Source organism: Ruditapes philippinarum, unplaced genomic scaffold (assembly GCF_026571515.1).
Source record: "Ruditapes philippinarum isolate M1 unplaced genomic scaffold, ASM2657151v2 ctg1914_1_1_1_1, whole genome shotgun sequence".
Lineage (NCBI taxonomy): Eukaryota > Metazoa > Mollusca > Bivalvia > Venerida > Veneridae > Ruditapes > Ruditapes philippinarum.
Genome location: NW_026853824.1, coordinates 382726 through 406730, shown reverse-complemented (window position 1 = coordinate 406730; position 24005 = coordinate 382726). Strand labels below are relative to the sequence as shown.

General features: G+C 32.1%; 2 protein-coding genes across 4 annotated transcripts; one reads left to right on the top strand and one right to left on the bottom strand.

Annotated features, from left to right (window-relative positions):
• Nucleotides 1–282: 282 nt before the first annotated feature.
• LOC132738081 (large ribosomal subunit protein eL43) lies at nucleotides 283–6398 on the bottom strand. Its single transcript, XM_060725512.1, has 4 exons — nucleotides 6263–6398; nucleotides 3635–3763; nucleotides 1925–2007; nucleotides 283–398 (listed from the first exon to the last, which is right to left on the bottom strand). The coding sequence occupies exons 1-4, from the start codon at nucleotides 6263–6265 to the stop codon at nucleotides 335–337; spliced, it is 279 nt and encodes a 92-aa protein (XP_060581495.1). The 5' UTR covers nucleotides 6266–6398; the 3' UTR covers nucleotides 283–334.
• On the top strand, nucleotides 6394–20174 carry LOC132738080 (cytoplasmic 60S subunit biogenesis factor ZNF622-like). Of its 3 annotated transcripts, none has more exons than XM_060725510.1 (9): nucleotides 6394–6533; nucleotides 9580–9753; nucleotides 12690–12872; nucleotides 13104–13239; nucleotides 13466–13657; nucleotides 14612–14774; nucleotides 16414–16529; nucleotides 17383–17517; nucleotides 18554–20174. In XM_060725510.1, the coding sequence occupies exons 2-9, from the start codon at nucleotides 9580–9582 to the stop codon at nucleotides 18679–18681; spliced, it is 1227 nt and encodes a 408-aa protein (XP_060581493.1). In that variant the 5' UTR covers nucleotides 6394–6533; the 3' UTR covers nucleotides 18682–20174. The 3 variants fall into 3 exon arrangements, with proteins under 3 accessions (XP_060581493.1, XP_060581492.1, XP_060581494.1); XM_060725509.1 differs by having other exon boundaries at nucleotides 12663–12872; XM_060725511.1 differs by having other exon boundaries at nucleotides 12663–12872; nucleotides 18493–20174.
• The last annotated feature ends 3831 nt before the right edge of the window (nucleotides 20175–24005 follow it).

Sequence of the window (24005 nt, the reverse complement as noted above, 5' to 3'; positions counted from 1 at the left end):
CGATTTGTGCATTGAAGTGGAACAAATGTGCACAACTACTAGGATGGTACTGATCACTCCTGGAAAGTTTGTTTGAAATCCCACCAGTAGTTTGACCTGTGAAGAGCGGACAAGCTAAATGCAGACGGACAACCGAACAGACGGGGAAGGCCAAAAAAAATATGTCTCCCAAAAATTTTGGGAGACATAATAAATTGTCTGATGTTAACTTCAACTACTGCCAGTTTTTTTAATAAAACACAGATTGAATGATGTGATCCCAAATACAACAAGAAAAAAAAATTGTTTAGAGAAGTTTTAATGCACATATAATACAGAGAAACAACGATGGTATTTAGGATTCCTTCATTTCTCTCAATCTACGCACTTGACTTCTCACAGTGGCCGCAGCAGTTGTACTGAAATAATGAAAATATCAGTAAATTAATTCCTTAAGGACCAAAACTTCCAAAAACTTGTTTTCCTTCTGATCAATTGTACATCAATTGGCATATACTATTTATTGTTTATGTATCTGGTCTTATCTTTTGTTTCTGCAATAAAATACTCTCACAAGTAATCTTGTACAATAAATTTGAAGCATAAAAATATCTTGCAATACTATTTAATATGGCAAAGTAAGAAAGAACAAGATAACTGTGCCGTTACTTGCACAATTCTGCATAGATCTACATTTTTGTTTCCCCTTGAAAATATGTTAAACATACATTAACAGATTCTGTTCGTTTGAAATGAATTCAACTTTTAACAAGCATTTGATAGTATTGCGGGCAATACAGTAGTCCCCTACCGGTCCCTCAAAAAGTTCTTTAATTGTCATACACTCCTGTGTATTGCCATTTATAATGAATTTGAGGATGAAGTCTGTATTTGAAAATATCAACCACAAAACATAATAAAATAAGTTTGTCTATATCACAGTAATGTGTTAAGTTTCCATGCTTAGTAAGGAAATTATGTTTATACAACCTTGTCATATTATTACGATGTGGGATTTTAAAGTAAATCCTATAAGGAATGAAGATGTTGGAGTGAAAATACCAGTTTCTCTAAAAAAATCTAAGTTCAAGGGGGACATAATTCTGGAAATAGTCTTGCTAGAGTATTTAACCTTCTCAAAAATGTCGAGTGATAATAAGAAACATATATATGAAGTTTGAAGTAGATACATTAGGAAATAAAGAAGTTATTTAAAAAAGACAACATTTTTTCCCCTAAAAAATCTAAGTTCAAGGGAGGTAATACTGATATTTTTTGTGCTAGAGTTATAAACCTTGTCACATATGATGTGGTTGATGACCAGAAACTTATATTTAAAGTTTGAAGTAAACACCTTAAGAAATAAAGAACATATAGTGAAAAAGCTGAAAAATTTAAATCAGAAATCTTGAAATTCAGGCTATTTGTTGCCATAGCAACCAGAATTTTCAACATAGGAAGAAAAGAAAAAGATGTGCATAATCTCCAGACTGCCATCTACCCATATTTCAAGTTTCATAAAAATATTTTCAGTACTTTTTGAGTTATCACTGGATCAAGTTTATGTGTTAAATTTGCCATATTTTCAGACTATTTGTTGCCATAGCAACCAGAATTTTCAACATAGAAAGAAAAAAAAAAGACGTGCATAATCTCCATACTGCCATCTATCCATATATCAAGTTTCATAAAAATATTTTCAGTACTTTTTGCGTTATCGCGGGATCCAGTTTTGTGGACGGACGGACTGACTGACAGACAGATGGACGGAGGGTAAACCTAAAGTCCCCTGCGGTTAAACCGGTAGGGGACTAATAAATATTAAATTGATCACTATAAATGACATGGTTCACTTGCATTACTTTGATAGCATACTCAAAGGTATAAGACTCACAACCATTAACAATTTATAACATAAATATGTAATTAACAGTTTAAAACTCACCTGTATACCCAAGCACCACCAGCAACAACTTTACGACATCTACTACATGCCCAGATGCCAACAGCTTTTCGTTTCATTGCGTCCTGAAATTATTTTCAAAGAAAATATTGCATTCAAATTGTATTCCATTCCCATGCAGAACTTCTATTTAGTATTATTATACATGTTTAAAAATACATAAACTACTTAAGACTTTTAATTCATGACTGGGAGCAAAATTTATGTGAAAGCACAGTTTTGTTTGCTCAAAATAACAATGCTGTGCAATATTATTTCCCACTTACAAAAAATGACACTGAAAGCCTATTCTTTGTTGGTGAACTATTATTCATTGAGTTATAAATTTGGAGAAAAAATGAGGGTATTTTCATCTTCAAACATGAATATAATAGCTAATTCATTCCTTATCTCAACATAACAATAAATGAATCCTATTCAGTAACAAGCAATTATCATAGTATTGCAAGCAATCCATAAGTCCCCTACCGGTAAGAACCCCATCAACATTCTGAAGGGCCATTGGCCATTCACTAATGTTTCAATTTTTCTCTATTTTAAGGAAATTTGTTGGAAAAGTTCTTTAAAAGTGATCACAGGAAACAGTTTTTATGAACAGATAGACAAGACGGACTGAAGGACACTCCAAAGTTAATATTTGAAACTTCCCTGTTACCAAAATATTACATTTTTAAAAGCAAAATTCTTAAAGAGGAGATAACTCTTGAATTAAAGATGCAATTTCATAAAAAATTTCAGCTCTTTTTGACTTATCACAAATATTGTTATATTTGCCATGTTTTAAGCCTATTTGTTGCCAAGGCAACCAATATTTTTTCAAAATAGGAAGAAAAGATAAGACATGCATAATCTCCAGACTGCCATCTACCCATATGTCAAGTTTCATAAAAATATTTCCAGTACTTTTTGAGTTATCACTGGATCCAGTTTATGTGTAAAATTTGCCATATTTTCAGTCTATGTGTTGCAATAGCAACCAGAATTTTCAACATAGGAAGAAAAGAAAAAGACGTGCATAATCTCCAGACTGCCATCTACCCATATAACAAGTTTCATAAAAATATTTCTATTACTTTTTGCGTTAACACTGGATCCAGTTTATGTGTAAAATTTGCCATATTTTCGGTCTATTTGTTGCCATAGCAACCAGAATGTTGAGTTCAACATAGGAAGAAAAGAAAAAGACGTGCATAATCTCCAGACTGCCATCTACCCATATTTCAAGTTTCATAAAAATATTTCCAGTACTTTTGCGTTATCACTGGATCCAGTTTATGTGTAAAATTTGCCATATTTTCAGCCTATTTGTTGCCATAGCAACCAGAATTTTCAACATATGAAGAAAAGAAAAAGACATGCATAATCTCCATACTGCCATCTATCCATATAATTATCAAGTTTCTGAAAATATTTTCAGTACTTTTCAAGTTATTGCGGGATCCAGTTTTGTGGACGGACGGACTGACAGACAGACGGGCGGTGGGCAAACCTAAAGTCCCCTCTGGTAAACCTGTAGGGGACTAATAATATGTATTCCTATTGGAATTTGAAATATGCATAACTTTTTAACCTCAGGTAAACATATGGTTCTTTTTTTTTTAAGACAAAACATGGCCAATTCTTTGGAAAAATCATGACTTTTGGAAAAATGTTAAAACCTAGTTAACAAGATTAGAATTTGCATGAGCTTACCTTTCCACAAAATGGGCATGTGTATTTAGAGTGCTGGGAAATTTCCATTTTCTTTACAGTCTTTCTGAGGGAGGCACCATATCTGGTACCATACTTCCCAGTGATCCCAACCTTCTTTGTACGCTTGGCCTGAAAAGTCAATTTAAAAGGTCAAAACAATGCAAAATACAGCAAAATCAGTATTTAATAAACTGTTTATTTTAGATATTCATGTACATGGCCCAATTTGTGCATAATTCACAAAATGGTATATGATTCACATTTCAACTTTTAGTCATCAGTTAATGTGCACATTTCATAGTCTAAAATAACATAGTTTGTTTCCCCTCTTGCTACCTACCCACAAAATCATAGCTACCTAAAAAAAAAATATTGCTTTGCAAAAACGATTTTTTTTTTATACAATACATGGAAAAGCAGAGAGTGTCAATGAGAATCACATCTTTATAACTTCTCATGCTTAATATGGGATATATGTTGAACTGAAAATATGGTTGTAATCTTTCAAAATATGCTTAACATTCACAATTTGTTTGAACTGCATATAATTTTCAGTCCAAGCAAAACATAGTCGGATCGTCAGTCATGTCTGGTAATTTTTCTAAAGGTCGAAATATTTAGAAAGTTCTCCATACCTACTGTCCTGTAATTTTTTAGCAATAGAACTATTAGAAATAAACTGTTATCATTATTATAATTTATAAGGTGTTTATTCGAGTCCGAGACCTCGGGTTTTGACCGTGAAAATTCTTAAATGCACTTGATTGACCTATCATACAATTAGCTTGCTTGTCATTTTGACCTGTGATAATTTCCAATGGATGCTGTTATCAATCAATAAGTGCCGACATAGTAATACATGTATATGTGTGCCGATTTATCAAACTTTCATAATGAAGTTTCAACTGCAGAAATAGTAATATTACCGGTTAGTAGGATTGGACGTTTTAAAGTATTTTTTGCAGTTATTTTTCATTGTTTCAACACAGTCCTTTCAGTAGTTTTATAATTTATATAGATTTTATTTAGATAGCAATCTGCATGCAGAAAATTAACCAGCAATGCTGCTGCCAAGGCAAGTATAGCTCTCCCTATTCTTTGAATAGTCACCTTAGAACTAATTTTTAGGCAGAAAAATGTCCATAAACCTGACAAATTGGGAAGGACATCAAGGTGTGAAAATTCTGTCTTACGTGTGAAATTACTGAAATGTCTCGAGTGTGATACAATGTTTGACATTTGATGTGGGTTCGAGTAGCAGTAGCACTAGTGACACGACTCTAGACTCCCACAACCTACACTGGTGCAATTTATGGTTTTAGCAATCTCATTCTCAAACTAGTATGACTTAACATTCAATAGTTCTGGCTTCCAAAACTTTATAAGCCGCTCTTTTACATTTTTGTTTTTCATCTGATGCAGCATTAAAGTTTTGGATTAGACCCGTTACGAAACCTAACCAGAATAACATTAGTTGATTTATTCTTGTTTTTCACTTGCAAATACACTTGACCGAATCAATTCTCGTGCATTTAACGATAAAACAATTATTTTAATATCATTCTATACCAATTAAATTATCAAAATATTAATACCGTCATTAAAATTGCACATTTAACTGTAAAACATCAATTTACGCCGACTACAGTCGGCCATGACATTCAGGTGCCACGCGAGATCTCGTATGACGTCATTCGCGGGAACAGATTTGAATAGAGTCGTGTACTATATTTAGAACATTTTGTTGACATGATTTCAATATTTTCATTTAAGATAATGTTTTTATTTATTTTCATAAATTTTTCAGTACTTAAATATGATTTTATTGAATATAAGTCAGTAAATCACCTTTTTCAATATCTTTAAAAAAAAGTAATGTAGAAAAATATTGGAGGCACATGGGTTTCATAAAGGTCAATCTCGTAATCACGTGGTCAAACATTTTGGCAATATGGCGGCCAAGTGCCAAAATTTTTACCTGTCGGAAACTATTAGGTAGTTTATGTTCCTAATAAGATTTTTATTTGTGCATCCTTGGCTTATCAACAGATTATATATAGTTTTATCAAGGTATGCTTTACTTTACTTCATGGCATGTTCGATGAATAAATACGAGCGTGTCAGATTCCTGGCACGATTATTGGTGGACTTTCCCTACGGGGTTATCTTCAGCGTTCATGTCATGTCATAGTATATAAACGGGTACGCTGAAGACCTTAAGCTAAACATTCAACCTCTAGGTCACCAGAAATTATGGGGTAACCTGGATTGTAATAAGAAAAACAATTTCGTGGGCTAGACAACCGATTTACAAGGAAAATCCAATGGTCACATCAACACCATACAAAGTTAACACTATCAGACTGACTCTTGGTATTTTAAACTAATAGACAGAGGAATATGCAATGTATATGTAGCTCTGAAATTCATAAACTTTCGTTGCCTGCCTCTGAGCTAATGCCTCCTCACACTGGGTATTTTTTACAATTTGAAAGAAACATAAGCAAAACTATGCATATATTTATGTAGCATCCTACTCCCTCATCAATTTTCAATTCCTAAAACATAATTTTATGAGTTAATTTAGCAGATGTGAAAAGATATACGTTGAAGTAAAAATATCACTACCATTTTCTTAAAACTTATTGGCTGAAAGGAAGTTTACATTTACGGAACCCTGGGATATGTCATTTTACGGCAGACGCTTGCTTGTTGCGCAATTCGCTATATTGTCAATAAGCGTTCAAGAAGGATCAAAAGGAGAGTCAAAAGCATAAAAATTTACTAATAAAGTAATTTTATGTTAAACAAAATTGTAAAATAAGGTTGAAATATTGAAACATTTATTTTAACAACAAGTTTTTACTCTTTAGTTTGATATATTACAGTTTTTTGAAAGGTAAGTTTAACTTTAAGTGAGTAGTATGATATTCGGATAAAACGTGTTTGTACAATGTGGTTCTGTACAATACATACTGGCATGCGAATAGTTCCTGTTAAAAAAATCGTAGTTACTTGAAAACTTTTTTTTAGTACTGTCACTCACTCACAAAAAAATAGATTGTATCATAATAATGTTCGGCTCAATCAACATCAAAATTGATCAAGTCCTGGAAATCCCAATTTTATTAATATTTTATGAATAAGTTAAGTGTAAAGGTAATTATTTTGACTGTAATTTATCAAAAATTGTACAGTATTCTTGAATCGGTCAAAATTTGACATACTTTATATTTAAGAAAAAGTACTTTCACGGAACTTTGTATTTGGATTGATGGAATTTGGCAAGGGGTTCCAAATATCAATTACAATGGGAACCATGATGATACAGGAAACCAGAAAAAACTTATCTATCTATCTTCCTTTAATGTCAAACCCCTAGCGGGGATGTAGACATGACTAGAATAGTCACTGCAGAGACAGCTATGAGATACAAGGGAATCCGGGAACCAGTCCCTAGCTCTTATTGAATAGACCCCTTGGTTCTTTTACTTGCCCAATGTATAGCACTGATACATGTGAGGATTACAAGGATTTCTTACCAGTACACCTCTAGTTAGGTGGGAAACTCTGAAAGTGTCTCTGAAAAATCCCAAGGGTGTTACCCATTATCAAACACGGGACCTCAGGAGAGACAGCCAGTGGTCTAACCAACTGAGCTATCGCTGATTTGCGCCACCTATCCCCGGCTTGCTACAATAAATAAGGCAAAACCTTAAAGCGAGCTCTTTGACAGAAATTATAGAAGATTTAATCTAAACCCATTGTTGGCTTCACATTTTATGTTTTCAATACACTTTGAACTTTCGGCCAAACAATTCACTTAATAAAACCACTCACCATATACGGCCATTTGATGTTTTATATGACCTTTTTCCGTTTTAAAGTGTCATTCAGTATTAATTCTTTGCTTCCGTTTATTGTGGTTCCCTGTCCTATTATGGTTCTCATTTAAGTGCACAGAAGACCAGTCTATGCATCCGTTTTTAATCAGAATTCCTCGGCTTTTGTCCTTATTTTGCAATTCAAAATGTTGCGATTAATCAATAACCTATAATTTCATAGTACTTACGGCGAAAGTTTTCGAAACCATAACTATCTAGTAGGTACTTCGCACCTGCTCTTTGAGCTCGCTTATAGTTCATGTAACCTGCTTGTACTGATTCCAGGCTTACTTCAAAAATAATAGGACAGGGAACCAAACGTTTTCAAAACCATCACTTTTGAAGATATTCATGTGACAGTAATGCTAGCTGTTAATTACAGTATTTCTGCACATGCGTGCAAGGATGCAAGCCCCCAATGTTTACTAGGTTACATTTTGACAACACATAGGTGAAAGCAGGATTAAGCATTTATACCAATACGGATACTGCTTTTGTACTGGAACTACTCGCATGCCAGTATATATGATGTTTGCTAGTACAAATGTACATGTATTTAAAGCTACATTTTATGAATTTCATATAATCAGTATTTGCTACATTTTGATAATTAAATAGGTTTCATATTGACTCTTGTTCTAATTTTTAGCTCGACTATTCGATAAGAATAAGTAGAGCTATTGTAGTCACCCGAGCATCGGCGTCGGCGTTGGTGTCCGCGTCGGCGTAACCACTTATATTAAAGTTTTTGTAATACCTCACATATTTTCAAAGTCCATTGAAATATGGCTTTGAAACTTTGCACACTTTTCACCATCATGACCCCAACCTGTAGACAGGAGGAGGTTACTGTATCAAGCAATTTGACAGAATTATGCCCCTTTTTCGACTTAGAATTTACATTAAAGTTTTTGTAATACCTCAAATATTTTCAAAGTCCATTGACATATTGCTTTGAAACAAGTTGAAACTTTATAGTCTTATTTGAGAGCATAATAGGACTCTCTCCAAGTCCTATATCTGTAATATGGATTTAAAGAAAATTTTTACCCTCTTCTTTACTAAGAAAATTTTACATTATCATGGCTTTTTTACTATCACGCACTAAGAATAGTCTAGCGTTGCTGTCCTACCGACAGCTCTTGTGTCCAGATGACTCATTTGCCATTATTAAAATGCTTGTTTTAAAAGCTTGTCTGTTTTGAAGAAAGAGTCAAGCTATTGTGATCCCAGTGTTGTTGACTTCATTACTGTTGTCATTGTCATCATGCACAAAATTTAATATAACCCATTGCTCAAACAATTTTAAAGGTATCAACATGAAAATATAATATTTAAATTAACAATCATTATAAGATGTAATTTTAAGACAAAGGGCATAATTCTTAAGACATTATTTTAGGATTTATGCCTTTTCTTAATTTGTCAAAATTAAGTTGAATGATTTCCATCTATGAATGGCATCAGCATGAAACTTGGAATACTTTGCCTCCATTAGGAATAACCTAATAAAAATATGAATTATTGATTTAAAGTATGATTTTAAAAACACTCTATTGTGGTAAAAGAAAATGAAAAAGTACACCTGAATGTTTAGCACCAACAGTGAATGAATTTTATTCCTTTGCATTTATGTGAAAGGTGATAAAATGAATATTGTTAAATGCTAAGAAAAAAGTACACGCGGGTAAAATTTGTGTTTAAGTTTTAAATTACCTTTAGACATATGAAATGCACTATAATTTTCAAGTAGACCATTATCCATTTACATTGGTTTTCTATTACAATTGGCATTTTTGGTGTAAATTGTTCAGAAATTCAAGAGCTAGACAAGTATATGTTGTTTAGTGTTTTCTTTTTCTTCCAGTTAAAACATGTACAGATTATGACAGTTCTGCTATAAATATCATTGAGTCTCAGACTCTCTGCAATAAAAAAAATGACAAAGATATGTTAATTTATGAAACACTACAAAATTTTCCCTATCCATTAGTATTAATATGTTTCCAAAATGATGAAAAAGGAAAAATGACAAAATATTATTTCATGATTTTGTTTCAGATGTCTATTTATACATGTAATGCTTGTCGTGTTGTGTTTCCCGATGCCGAGATTCAGAGAGCCCATTATAAAACTGACTGGCACAGATACAATCTCAAACGTAAAGTTGCGGAACTGCCCCCTGTAAATGCTGAAAATTTCCAGCAGAGGGTGCTTACAGCCCAACAAAAAACTGTGAGTACTGTGTACATGTATATCAGATTTGGCGTTGTATTTAAGGCATCATTGTATTGTAAGATCTAAGTAAGGTTTAAAAAAACACACCCATGCTTGGTACCAATAAAGTATTTGATGGTCATCTAAATTACCTCCAAGGCTGAGTGGCTGAGGTTGCAGGCTTTATTCACTTGTCCCTTACTGGTTTATATCCCTTCAAGGAATTTGGATTATTTATTGCAAGGAAGCTGTCTAGCTAGTTTACCGAAGGTCAGTGGTTCTACACAGGTGCCTTCATATGCCAAAATTATGCACAAATGAGCACATGAAGTCTTAATCTGGTCACCAGTAAAGCTTTAAAATGTCAATGAGACTTCAAACAAATCAAACTGACCATCTTGACATATACCAGTTAACACTGGTACCACTTTAACAGGCTGGTGTAAATGCCCAATTGGGCTTAGATATAAAATATCATATTTATAGAAAAATAATTAATATGTTTCTTTCTCACTTGTTTTAGTTTATACAAAATTATTTTAGTTTGATTGTGTTGAAAGCTATAAGCTTATTGAAACACTCTCGAATCTGTTCCTGGAACTAACAAGTACTAAGCAATGAATGGAAAGTTTCTGGCTCAAGGAAGCAACGGCTTGTCCCTGTCAGGGTTTGAACCCACACTGTCAGCAATCCTTAGATTACTAGTCCGACGCATTAACCACTCGGCCACGCCACACTTGTTTTGTTTATTTAGCATTGATATATGATACAAATCAAAATCAAACTATTTTGGTTATCTTGTATTTTCTTAGAATTATTTCCCTTTTTAACATTTTCAAGAAACAAAATATTTGAGGTTCATAAAAATTATATTGTAATGTAAAATTCTAAATAAAAATGTGTCCAACAACCTCATTTTGCTCTAGATAATTGCGCCAATACCTTTATTCTATATATTTGGATTAAATATTCTGTTTCTGGTATCTATATTTTGACAATTCTTTGACACTGAACATGATACTTTGAATTTCTCTAAAACTGAATGAAATGTATGCTAACAGGTGTTGGCTCAATGATTTAGAGCATTAAGAAGTTATTTAACCTATTTTGTTTTACACTTTGCATATGTAACATACTTTTTAAGGACTTCAAAAATTGTGTGTTAAAAAAACATAAAAAAAGGGAAATAAATCTTACAAAAGTGACAGTAGCCAAATATTTTTCTTTCAGTTTATGTCAAATATTATTCTCAAGAAACAACCAAAATTTAAAAGAAATATCTTTATTTCTTTTCTAGAAATATGATTTTTTATGACATAAGCCCGATCGGGCATTTTCACCAGCCTGTTTAACCCGTTTCATTTGTCAGATATATACATGTATAGTAAATGTAAAAATACTGCTATACATACTTCTTTTTGTGCTGGTAAAATAAAAATTATAAACTAACTTGAAGGTGTGAAATACAAATAAAACTTTAAATGTTATCAGAAATGGATGTTGCCAGCAAGAAATAGGGAAACTTCTCTAACAACAGTCTTGTTGTTGTTTTTTTTCATCAGCATGATGGTATTTACCATTATACTATACTATTGATATCATTCTGTTGAAAGTCAAAGGTATTATATCATCATTAGTGGTGCTCTATGAAGCATTGAATGAAATGTATATTTCCAAATATCATTTTACAATGTACTAGTTAACTGTGTACACATGTACACATTGGTGTAAATGTATCTGATGATGTTAAATCATAGAAACATAGGAGGAATGAAAACATATACTTAGAACAATTGTTGTATACATCTTATTCTATATCCATAAAAGAATGTGTGAAATAGTGTTGATAAAATTCTTTGGCAAAATTATGCATAGGTTTGGTAAAACATCAAAATATGTATCGGCATAAAGCTATTAAATTTTGTAGTTGAATTTCACCTTTTGTAACAAATTGTTTTGATATAGAAGTTTAGCAGTCATAAAATAAATCTTTACTTCTATTGGCGATATGTTTTTAACAGATATTTCTTTCTGTTTCTAAGAGAACTTTTTTCAAACAGGATTTCTTTACAGCACTTATTTTACATGTATTTTAAATGTACTTTAGGGTTTTACATGGCAACTTTACAGCTTATATTTAACATGTACATATTTTAAATGGACTTCAGGGTTTTGCATGACATAGTTTACATGTATTTCAAATGTACTTTTGGGTTTTACATGGCATATTTTACATGTATTTCAAATGTACTTTTGGGTTTTACATGGCATATTTTACATGTATTTCAAATGTACTTTTGGGTTTTACATGGCATATTTTACATGTATTTTAAATGTACTTCAGGACTTTATATGGCATATTTTAAATGTACTTCAGGGTTTTACATGGCATATTTTACATGTATTTTAAATGTACTTCAGGGTTTTACATGGCATATTTTACATGTATTTTAAATGTACTTCAGGGTTTTACATGGCATATTTTACATGTATTTTAAATGTACTTCAGGGCTTTATATGGCATATTTTAAATGTACTTCAGGGTTTTACATGGCATATTTTACATGTATTTTAAATGTACTTCAGGGTTTTACATGGCATATTTTACATGTATTTTAAATGTACTTCAGGGTTTTACATGGCATATTTTACATGTATTTTAAATGTACTTCAGGGCTTTATATGGCATATTTTAAATGTACTTCAGGGTTTTACATGGCATATTTTACATGTATTTTAAATGTACTTCAGGGTTTTACATGGCATATTTTACATGTATTTTAAATGTACTTCAGGGTTTTACATGGCATATTTTACATGTATTTTAAATGTACTTCAGGGTTTTACATGGCATATTTTACATGTATTTTAAATGTACTTCAGGGTTTTATATGGTATATTTTACATGTATTTTAAATGTACTTCAGGGTTTTACATGGCATATTTTACCTCAGGTTGAGACAGAAGAGAAACAAACTCAGCAATGTGGACTGTGTGGTAAATCATTCAACTCCCAGAATGCTCTTGACAACCATTTACAATCCAAGAAACACAAAGAGCAAGAGTTAAAACAAGCACAAAGAGCTAAGAAAGAAGTTGAGAAAAGGAATGAAAAGAATAAAGCAAAAGGAATTGAGGTTAGTCCATTTCATTCTCAAATTGTTAGCAGAGATGGCAAACCATTGTTTCGGTAATCAAGAAATTTTACATTCATTGCTTAATACTGTTTGGTTTTCCAGGAACAGATTCAAGAGTGTGTCAATAAGCTTATAGCTTCCAACATTGTCAAACTAGAACAAGAATAAAGTATAAACTGTAAAATTAAAGAAAGTGTCATATTCTAAATATATAGTCTTCATATTTGCTAGGTGCTACCAGAGAATGTAAAACATTTAGAGAAGGATATTGCCAATAAAGAACTGAAGGACAGGTTACAGAAACCAGTGGTAGATAGTGATTTAGGAGCCACTGGAGGTGCAGATGATGATGATGATGAAGATGCAGGTAAGGAATACTTGTTCATCTCTCATTGTGCACAGAACCGTTCATTTTATGGAAAATTTCAAAATATATTCTCACTGCATTACAAACAGTATACTACAGATCATGATTCACTGCCATAAAATGCCAACAATCTGTGCCATTGGATCTTGCTCTACACTTGTAGCATAGGTAGAATCTCTTGCTGCAAGGGGGCCAAAGGTAAATTATTTCTGACTTTATTTTACAGAGATGGACAGTGATGTTGAATCTGTCGACAGTTTCGGGGACGAAGATGGTCTGGGTATAGAAGAGTGCCTGTTCTGTTCACACATCAGCTCTTCACTAGAGGAGAATATGAAACATATGACAGTAAAACACAGCTTCTTCCTACCTGATGCTGAATATATCTCTGATCTAGAGGGACTTATAACTTATCTAGGTAAATACTGGATAATACATAACATTAGAAATAATACAAGCTTAAATAAATATGATAAAAGACGGGCTAGATGATATATGCAGGCAAGAAATAGATAAGATGAAGAATTGTTGTCATAAAGGCGTAAAAGTTCTTTTCTTTGTCATACTTGCTTATGAAAACTGCAGTTGAGTTTTATATAAAGGAAATTATCAAAGTAAACATGTAAAAGTGAAATTAAGTATGTGTCCACTTCTGTATGTGGTATATAACCGATAAAAGAACAAAACCCTGCAAAAAAACTTTCTTTTTATTTGATGCAGTTTGTTGCAAAACCAATAAGAATGATTAACAGATAATGATTATATCTAACTGATAATATCTGCAGAAATACATGATGACATTGTTGTTATTGATTCATTTTCATAAAAGCCGATTTTGTGTTTGAATTGTTATATATAATTCTGATAATTGCCCACCAATTAGATTAACTGTTTAATTGCTGAATTTGTAGATTTATCCTTCTTTGACTTCAGAACTGTCTTACGTTATCTGAAGAGACTTAAATTGACCATCATCTGAACAGAATGCAAGCATGTATTTGCTAGAATGGCTCTTTTTACTGTTTGCATAGACAAGTAACTGTTGCCGTCTTTGGCTGAATGGTCAAGGTTACTAACTTCAAAGTACTTGCCCCTTATTGCTGTGGGTTTTAATCTTACCTGGACTTAAAATTTTAAGGCTTTCATTGAGTGCCTGCTCATGCCTGAATTAATGTACAGAGGGGCACCTGAGGTTTTCTTCCATTAGTTAAGCTTGAATGTCACCATATCACCTCTATGTTGTGTGATTTTAAAAACCCAAAAAAACAAATTGCTGCTAGCATCCTAAAGTAGCAAAATTATAACCATTAAAATTATCTGACAACTTTATGTAATAACACACAAGTAAATTGTTGTTTATTTGATATTTCAGGTCAAAAGATAGGATTGGGTAATGTATGCCTGTGGTGTAATGAGAAAGGAAAACAGTTCAACTCAACATTGTCTGTACAGAAACATATGCAAGATAAAGGTCACTGTAAGATGTTACATGAGGGAGATGTACTGCTGGAGTATGCTGATTTCTATGATTACAGGTCAGAAACTTTTATATCTACATCCTTAATTAATACAAACAGCTATAATGTTGGGTCTATATCACTAGAATAGAATAAGGTGCCCGCTTAGTTGAAAAAGGGAGAGAATCTGTTTAGTAAGCCATGGATGATTAGTTCTCATACGGAACAAAATTTCTATGTGAAAATTATCCATAGACATTGAGTTTTTTTTGTCATTACTTCTCTCACCTCTGATTCTAAAATCATTTGGGATTAGTAGTCAGTCACTTGCAGATAAATTGGTACTGTTAGATTTATTACAGTTAGATTGATTGGCTGTTGAGATATGACCAAAAAAATTTGTTTAAATAGGCCTTAAAAAACGAAATACGAGGGATGTCCTGAAAGTTCATATACATCTTCATTTTTTATTGTATAACAATACATACGTTGTACAAATATTGTCAGCAAAAATATACATATCTAGCGAACACATTTATCAAAAATTTACTAAACTGTGACTTACGTTTGTATTTTAACAGTAATTACATACAACATATATACATCATCATGGAGCACTTTGACAACGTCAACGGTGTCAAATTAACTTCATGTTTACCCGCTATTCAATTTCTTCCGATTTCAACAGCCATAGTTCATGTCTGGTGTATACTTAATACATGTTATGTTGCTTTTACTTTATGAATTTCATATTTAAAATTATTATTTATAAACAAAAATGCAACTGGTTCCCATAATGTGTGTGAGATGTCTGTCTTTTTCAAAGGTTGTTTTTACGCAATATATGATATCTCGCCCATGCTACCTTTAGGCGTCTGGAGCGTTTCTTATACGACATATTGTCATCACCGCTTCTTAATCTTGTTTGACATTTAAACACAAGTTACCTTCAACATTTTATGGTTGGTTTTGTTTTTATAGTAAAGATTAAATCTCAGTTGGTGCCATATTAGCGTTACTATGAAGTTAAATATCATTACGTTGCTCCGTCCGTAAATTCGACGTCATTTTTGCAGCACAGGATTTATGCACCTTAATTGCCTTTAATCGTCGTTAACAAGCTGTTTGTTTGCGTATGACGTCATAATTTTCACTAAATATCATGTAATAGTATCCCATGATGTCACTAAATTAAAACGAGAGTTTGCGTTAAAATTACAACTTTTAGCAACTTATTACCCGGGTAGCTATTGTCACGAAATCAAAGTGCTCCGTGATTCGTTGATCATGTTGCCATGGTGATCGGCGCTTTGCGAATATTACTGTTATCATGTTTTTTAATTTAAAAATATGTAGCAAATAAATACTTTAGCAAAATATTCAATCTTCATATTGATAATGGCTGTTTAAAGTAATTTAATAGTCTTGTCTACGAACTTTCCGGACAACCCTCGTACTTACAAGCAAAATGTCTGTTTAGGCTGATTTGACACTAAACTGTTAATGCCACAATTTTAGAATAAAAAGTAAACATACATTTGAAAATTCAAGGCATGATAAGTTTCAGCTGTCTTCTGAAATATTGATTTGACAATTTTAATGTGAAAACGGGTTTCAGCTTCAGGTGAAGGGTTAAATATTCAAACGTTCATTGTTTTAAAGTCAGTGATCTGAAAAAATTTCATATTAAAAGCAAGGTTGTGATTTATTGCTACAGGAGTAGTTATCCCGACCATATGGAGGGTGCGGAGGCTGACGAGAGTGAGGAAATGGAGACAGATGTCACACCAGATGCCCTCGCTGCCGAGGGATATGAACTCGTACTTCCATCAGGTAAATTTGCTGAATGCTTTTACTTAAGATATACAATCTTCAACTTTTAATCGTTAAATTGTTTATAAGAATGCAATGAAAGGTTTTATAATGAATTATGAAGGATGAAGAAAAAATTTCTAGTTGGCTTTCAGAAGGTCGACACTATTCTTGTACAAGCTTGATTTCCTTGAGGTCTGGTCTTCCAACAGTGTTAAAGCTAAAAAGTTACCATTTTACCTCAACACCAAATTCTTAAATAGATAATTAATAGGCCACTGGCTATTAGTAATGTCACTGGCTCCGGATAGGCCACTGGCTATTAGTAATGTCACTGGCTCCGGATAGGCCACTGGCTATTAGTAATGTCACTGGCTCCGGATAGGCCACTGGCTATTAGTAATGTCACTGGCTCCGGATAGGCCACTGGCTATTAGTAATGTCACTGGCTCCGGATAGGCCACTGGCTATTAGTAATGTCACTGGCTCCAGTCCTCTGTGAGGACCAGTTAATGCAAGTTATCGGGTTGAATTTTATTCTACTCTCAAATTATTTTTTCTTTTGAAGAGTTTTACCATATAAGTTAATTGAACAATTAATGTACATGTGTATACATAAATTTGATATCAAGATAACCCTGGGAACTTACTGCTGGAAAATCATAGTTTAAGAAATCTATATTAGCCTGATATCAAACTACATTTGTATATCTTTTAATTTTAATCTGACTGTCTAGGTAATGTTAATAACATGTTTTTAATAGATTTTTTTTTTGTAACTCTAAATAAATAAAAAAAAATCTAAAATTGACTTTATGGATAACAATGAAACAGTTACACAATATACATGCATATTGTATTACTGTATTAACAGGGGCAACAATTGGTCACAGATCATTACACAGATATTACAAGCAGAATATAAATCCCAGATCAGGGGAAAGAACCAAGTCAATACTTCCTAAAATGTTGGCACAGTATAAAGCTCTCGGTTGGACTGGAGCTACAGGTTTGTGATAACAGATTATTTCCCCTTATCATGCTGAACGATCATTGCTACCAGTAAATTGGCTGACAATATTGATATTTTCATCTTGATAATCATGTACAGTTCAATAATTAAAAGCTGGACAAGTCCAATTAAGAAATTCAGCAAGTTAAGGGTTAATTTTGATTGCATGTCCGTGTGTAAATAATTAATACAAATACAAATGTAGTTATAATGAAATATATGATGGAATTCTTACTTATTTTCACAATAAAATTAACCAGCCAACACTTTTGTTCAGCATAGAGTCTTGTCAGCCTCCTTTAACACTAACAGTACTAAATGTATGTAATGGATATGTTCTTCTTTACAAATATACATATAAATGTTCAGTATCTATTTGAAGGTTTAAGGAATGCAATTACAAAATCCTAGAATTAAGTCTCCAACTGTTTCTTATGTTTAACCCTTACCATGCACTGTTACCAGGCTAGGGTTCATTAAAGCTTGATGAACATGTCCTGCTCTTAGTTTTGAGTTTATTTGTATTTTAGGAATTTCAAGATCATATCATGGAGTATTCAGCCTGCTTATACACGTGGGTGCATACCTTTTTTGCTCTAAATTATTAGTTATAAAGATTGTTGACAGGTTATATGGCCCTATATACACGGCTGTTCGTAAATATAACCCAAGCCGCTAGGCGAGGGTTTGTTGCAAACAGCCGTTTATAAAAGGCCATATAACCTGTCAACAATCTTTATAACGAATATAATACAGCAAGCATCATTTTGTGGAGAAAAAGTAAGATTTCTTCATAAATCGACAGCAGCCATGTATATAAAACTATATAAACGTCATGATTATCTAATGAAAAGCGACGTTACAAACAGGCAGTATTATTATTGTTAATATATTGTTGGCATAGCTCTAACATTATCACCACCAACAGGTTTTCTGTCCAGTAATAAATTACATTAATTGTTTATATTACAGGTGTAGTGGCTAAACAAAGGTGTAAAGTTCTAGGTGAAAACATGGTTTACTTATATTACAGGTGTAGTGGCTAAACAAAGGTGTAAGGATCTAGGTGCTGTACAGAGAATGAAGCACAGACATCATATGAGACTAGGGGTGAAGGCCAACAAGTTCCAGCCACACTTAAGACCACAAGTTATCTTCTAAACTGAATATTTTTATACATTCTTGTTACACAAAGTGTTTATTGGATGGGAAATATATCTGAAACATTACACTCTCTTTTGTTTTGAATTGAAAATATTTTATCCAATATGGCAAGAAATAGTCATTGATAATAATAAATGATGATGATGATAATAATGATGATAATAGTACTGATAAATATATAATTTAATATGATAAAATTGTAATGATGATGATAATTATTATGACGATAAAGATAATATTAATTGCTATTTAAATGTTACCTATTACAAAGAAAAAATAGATACATTGTATTTTAACGTTTTAATGTGGCCAACTATAAATAACAGGGATAGGAAATTCAGGGAATTTACATTGTAAGGTAGTCAAGTACATGTAATTAAAGTAATTAATTCCCTGTCATAAAATAAATATATGAGCCGTGTCACGACAAAACCAACATAATGCGTTTGCGACCAGCATGGATCCAGACCAGCATGCGCATCCGCGCAGTCTGATCAGGATCCATGCTGTTCGCTATCAGTTTCTCTACTTGTTATAGGGTTTGTAAGCGAACAGCGTGGATCCTGATCAAATTGCGCAGATGCGCAGGCTGGTCTGGATCCATGCTGGTCGCAAACCCATTATGTTGGTTTTATCATCTAATTAAAGTGTTGGCACTATAATATTGTAATATTAATGAACCATTTATCATATACCATTGGTGCTGGGAGGCTGTTAATATTTTTGACATTATTTATAATAAACACGGTCAAGTGATGATCCTTTAAGTACAGGGTATCTGTTTAAAATGCCACTCTGTATAATATCCACAACAATATGAAAAATGTTTAGATAATACTTTGTACATCCTCACCATTCTGAAAATAACTCTTGGTTTATGCAAAATTTTAGCTCTTTTACACCATACATATGTTACTTTTTGCATAAGTATCGTGTTATTTTCACATTTTGGTGTGAAGATGTTTTTCCTTTTTTACCCCAGATTTTGTCATGATTCTAATACTGGTAAAACAAGGCTGGTGATTATTGTTTTTGTAACATTTCTGTGATTATATATCATATAGTGAAGTGTTTGGAAGACTTCTAACTGAGCATGTGTCACACAAAGGAAATTATTTTTTTCAGATGAAGACTTGACTGTATAATATATAGTGCTTTATAAACCTTAGTAACTGCTGTTAAAGATGTTATTGGTGACAATGTAACACTGAACATGGATAATAAAGCGGACAAAAAAATCTTCAATTTCTCATATTTTCCATGTCCTTGTTTGTTTGTTTTTCTTTCAATTGAGTATACCTGTTTCTGTGATAAAAATCTTCTTGAATGTTGCCTTTACAGATCAAACCTTGTTATTTTATTGGGAGGGTAAAGGGGGGCATATAACATGTATATCTGGAGATTCTTGTGAAAATTATACAAAATTGATTAATAAAGTAACAGAAGATGTTATTGTTTTCAAAGGGTTCAATAAACAGTTATCTAATGAACATGTATTTTTTGTCTTTTCATCTTTGTTCAGTCAACATTAAATGTCCTGATAGAATATTGTTATTTATACACCTCATAATTGTTTATTTTGCCAGAAAATTCAGAAATACATACCGACATTGTCCCAACAGTCTATATGGAAAAAAATCATACCAGTACAACCTCTGCAGAGCAACTCAGTTTTGATCATTTAAAATTTTGTTTTTAGTTGAGATTGAGATGTTTTGGTCGAGAGTATATAAGATTATTGTGTAGGTTTACTTTTGGAAGAATTGATACAGCGTTTGTGAACATTGCTCTACATAGTGTGTATCTGCAAAGGTTGCAATGTATATGTATTGAAACTTTCAAATCCTTTTTTGTTTTTGTTTGAAAGTGTAAGCCACAGATATGAAGACTAAAGTTCTTATGTAAACTCCATGTAATCCAATTAAACTAAATGCAAACATAGATTGTGTAAAGATATTAATTTGTTTCTGTACCTATTTTACAAATATGCACCCACACACACTTTCAGCTTTCAATTTAAAAGAACTATGTTTGGCAATTAAGCATTAAATTTCAATGTTATGTGTGTCTCTGAGCAAAAATATTCTAATTACAGAGTAAAGAAATAATAGCTGTCTAGTTATACACCTTGTTTATAAACACTAAATTATTACAGGGCTTTTTTCCTTCAATAGCAGGGGCCATTTAAGGGTGGCTTCCCCAAAGAAAAATTCTTTAAAATCCTGCAGTTTTCCCTAAAAATTGAATTTACATCGGGTTTTTCTTCCCCATTTGCAAATATACCATATAATCAACGGCATGGCTGCTTCCCCAGAAAGTCAAAATGCTAGATAGGGTCAATGTTGTTAAGGTATTCATTTCATGGATCCTTTTATTGCCTGAAAGCTAGAGGTGAAAGCCAACAGTACAGTCTGACCTGACTTTATTAAGCAAATGTAACATATTGATATTGAAACTAGTAACACTAACAATAAACTGTTTTAATTTCATAAGAGTTACAAGGTTTTTATACAAACTATGCAGATACAGAATACTGTATAAGTGGTTAATTTTGCGACGTGAAATTATTTGCGATTTTTGCGAATTAAAATTATTCGCAAATATTTGATTTCGCAACAGTTATTTCTTTACAGGCAAACTTTTCTTAACATGTTTTCATATAGCATCTTACATGAATATGACTGTTGGTAAAATTTTTGTGTCACAATAGTTTGGGCACTAATAGCTGCTAAATATCTTAAATGGACTTGTCCATCTTTTAGTATGGACTAATCTATTCATCATTTTTAGAGGAATTTTTAAATATGTACTGCCTGAATAGCTAATTACACAGGGTTAAGACAATTTCTGAGCAACAAGCAGAAAATCTTTTAAGCCAAAATGTCACTGAGTCAGTGATAATTTGATTTATCACATAAACCGCGGCGCAGGAGTGTAATAAAGCCATTTAATAAAAACGATATTACACTAGTGTAACACTAAAGTCTTGAGGTGACATCATTTTCGCGATACATTATCGTAGCGTTAAAGTGCGCTAATGTAGGTGCGTCAATGGAAAATGATTCTTTTTAACATTTTACTGTTCTAATTTTATATATGTGATAAAAAGAATATTATATTCGTGTAGATTCAATACTTAATTTATTGAACTCGTTGAATAAAACAATATTATGCTTGCCAGAGGCTGGCATAATATGATTTTATTCAACTTGTTCAATAAATTTAGTATTAAACTACACTCGTTCAATATCCTCTATGTTGAATATAAAAGAAAAAACAGAAAATGGGGGGCACAGTAACAACACAATTGGACAATATTTGAGACAAAAGACCCTCTTTCTTTTACTGAAGATTGAACTCATAGAGCTCCTTAAATATACAACCAAAACAGATGTTCCCTTCGGAAAAATATAGGGAAATTTCAAGATTATTTTAATGGACAAAAAAGGTCTTTTTGATTTCTGCAGAATGTTCTCCTGTCTTATTTGTTTTCAAAAGGAAAATGGGGAACTTGTTTTCTGTTTAAATTAAAATTTGAAGGAAAAAAAACATCAGAAGAATGTCTTCTCTTGACAAGAATAAAATGGAACTTTTTTTTAAAGAAGTGTGTATATATATGATGTTCTTTTAGCCGTTGTTTCTAAAAATTATGCAAAATACTTTTTTGCTTTAAAGTTTACAACAACGTGATGTTAAATTTCACAAATTTAATATTTACAGTAAGTACTAAAATTTTTGTGACGGGATTCCCTGACTCCTAGTATCTGAACTAGTGTAATTAACAAATTGTGTTAATTTATTTATACTGATTTTATTTTAGTTTGCATGTGGAGGAAACTACATGTTTATAGAACAACTCTCAAACAAGCTAGTACTACATGTATATAGTAACTGTACAAAGTTTCTTGCTCATCGAAAGAATGGTTTGTTTCTTACATGCTTTGAACTCCTGTGGTCGGCAATCTTGAAATAACTAGCCTTACACATGAACCACTAGGCCTGCCACCACTAAAATAAATTGTCTTAGAAACTGAAGGAAAACTCTGAGCTAAGAAAACATAGAAAAATTAAGAAAATGATTGAGTAGGTAACATAGTTTTGCAGACTTCCATCATCTCTGTCTAATTTTCGAGAGAATAATCTTGTGGAGTCTACAGAAGAAGCAGACGTAATTTCTGCCACATTTTACACTATGGATTGGCATCATTTACTTTTTTGCTCTATAACGAGATACTGTATTCAGTTTTAATGTTGTTATATTAGGAGACAAATTTGATCAGATACAAGATTATTTTATTGTATTTATTCAACATGATTAATTGTATTGATAACTGACATTTTCAGAGAAGAGAAAAAAAATAAGTAAATTGTTTGAAGAACAATTTTTTTTTTTCATTAGCAATTTTTGTGATAAAAAAAAATATAATCACATGTTGTTTTTTTCCCAAGCAATCTGAGTGAACTGGAATGAATGTAATATTTTGAGGGGAAAAAACACAACATTTTATTAAAGTATTTCTTTTAATATAACTTTGTCACAAAAAACATTTTAGCTTAAATAGCTTATACAAAAAATATGGATTGGAATGACTATTGAAACATATAATTCGCAGTATTTTGAAAAAAAAAAAGTAATGATCTTAATAATTATCTTAATTTACTTTAAATGACCTTTATTTAAAAAGATGGTATGTGATAACAACATATATCTTCATGGGAATTATTATAATATAGTTTTTTTACCTATACAATTTTATATCACAAAAAAACACTTGAATGATTTGGGCATGGGTACACTGAGTGTTGCCATGTAGGCGTGTTAGCTGTCTTTCCATAGGTTGACAAAACAGTAGCATGTCGAGAAATCTGTGTCTAGTTTTCTTCCTTGAATCTTTCATTCTGTAATTAAGAAAAGTTTAACTGAATTTAAATTTAACTTTTTAATTGTCTGACTAGGAAGAAAATGTTGACGGGATATAAACAACATCAAGTATGGTGTTTTCCTGGAAGTTTAGATGACACAAAAATTACATGATTAGGACATAGTTGTTATTTACGGAATAAAATGATCATCGCCAACCTTTTTTTTTGTTAAATCTTTATGAAACAAAAATAGCATGACCATCATCACATTTTTTCCTGTGTAATCTTTATGAAATAACAAAAAACAAACAAACAAAAAAACAAGATTTTTGCAAAGTATTTATTTATGAAAATTATTCAAAGCAAGAACATGACTGTAAAAAGAACCTCTATAAAATCACTGTTATTTGTTGTTTTTCCTGTGAAATATATATAACAAAACCAACAATATTTTAACA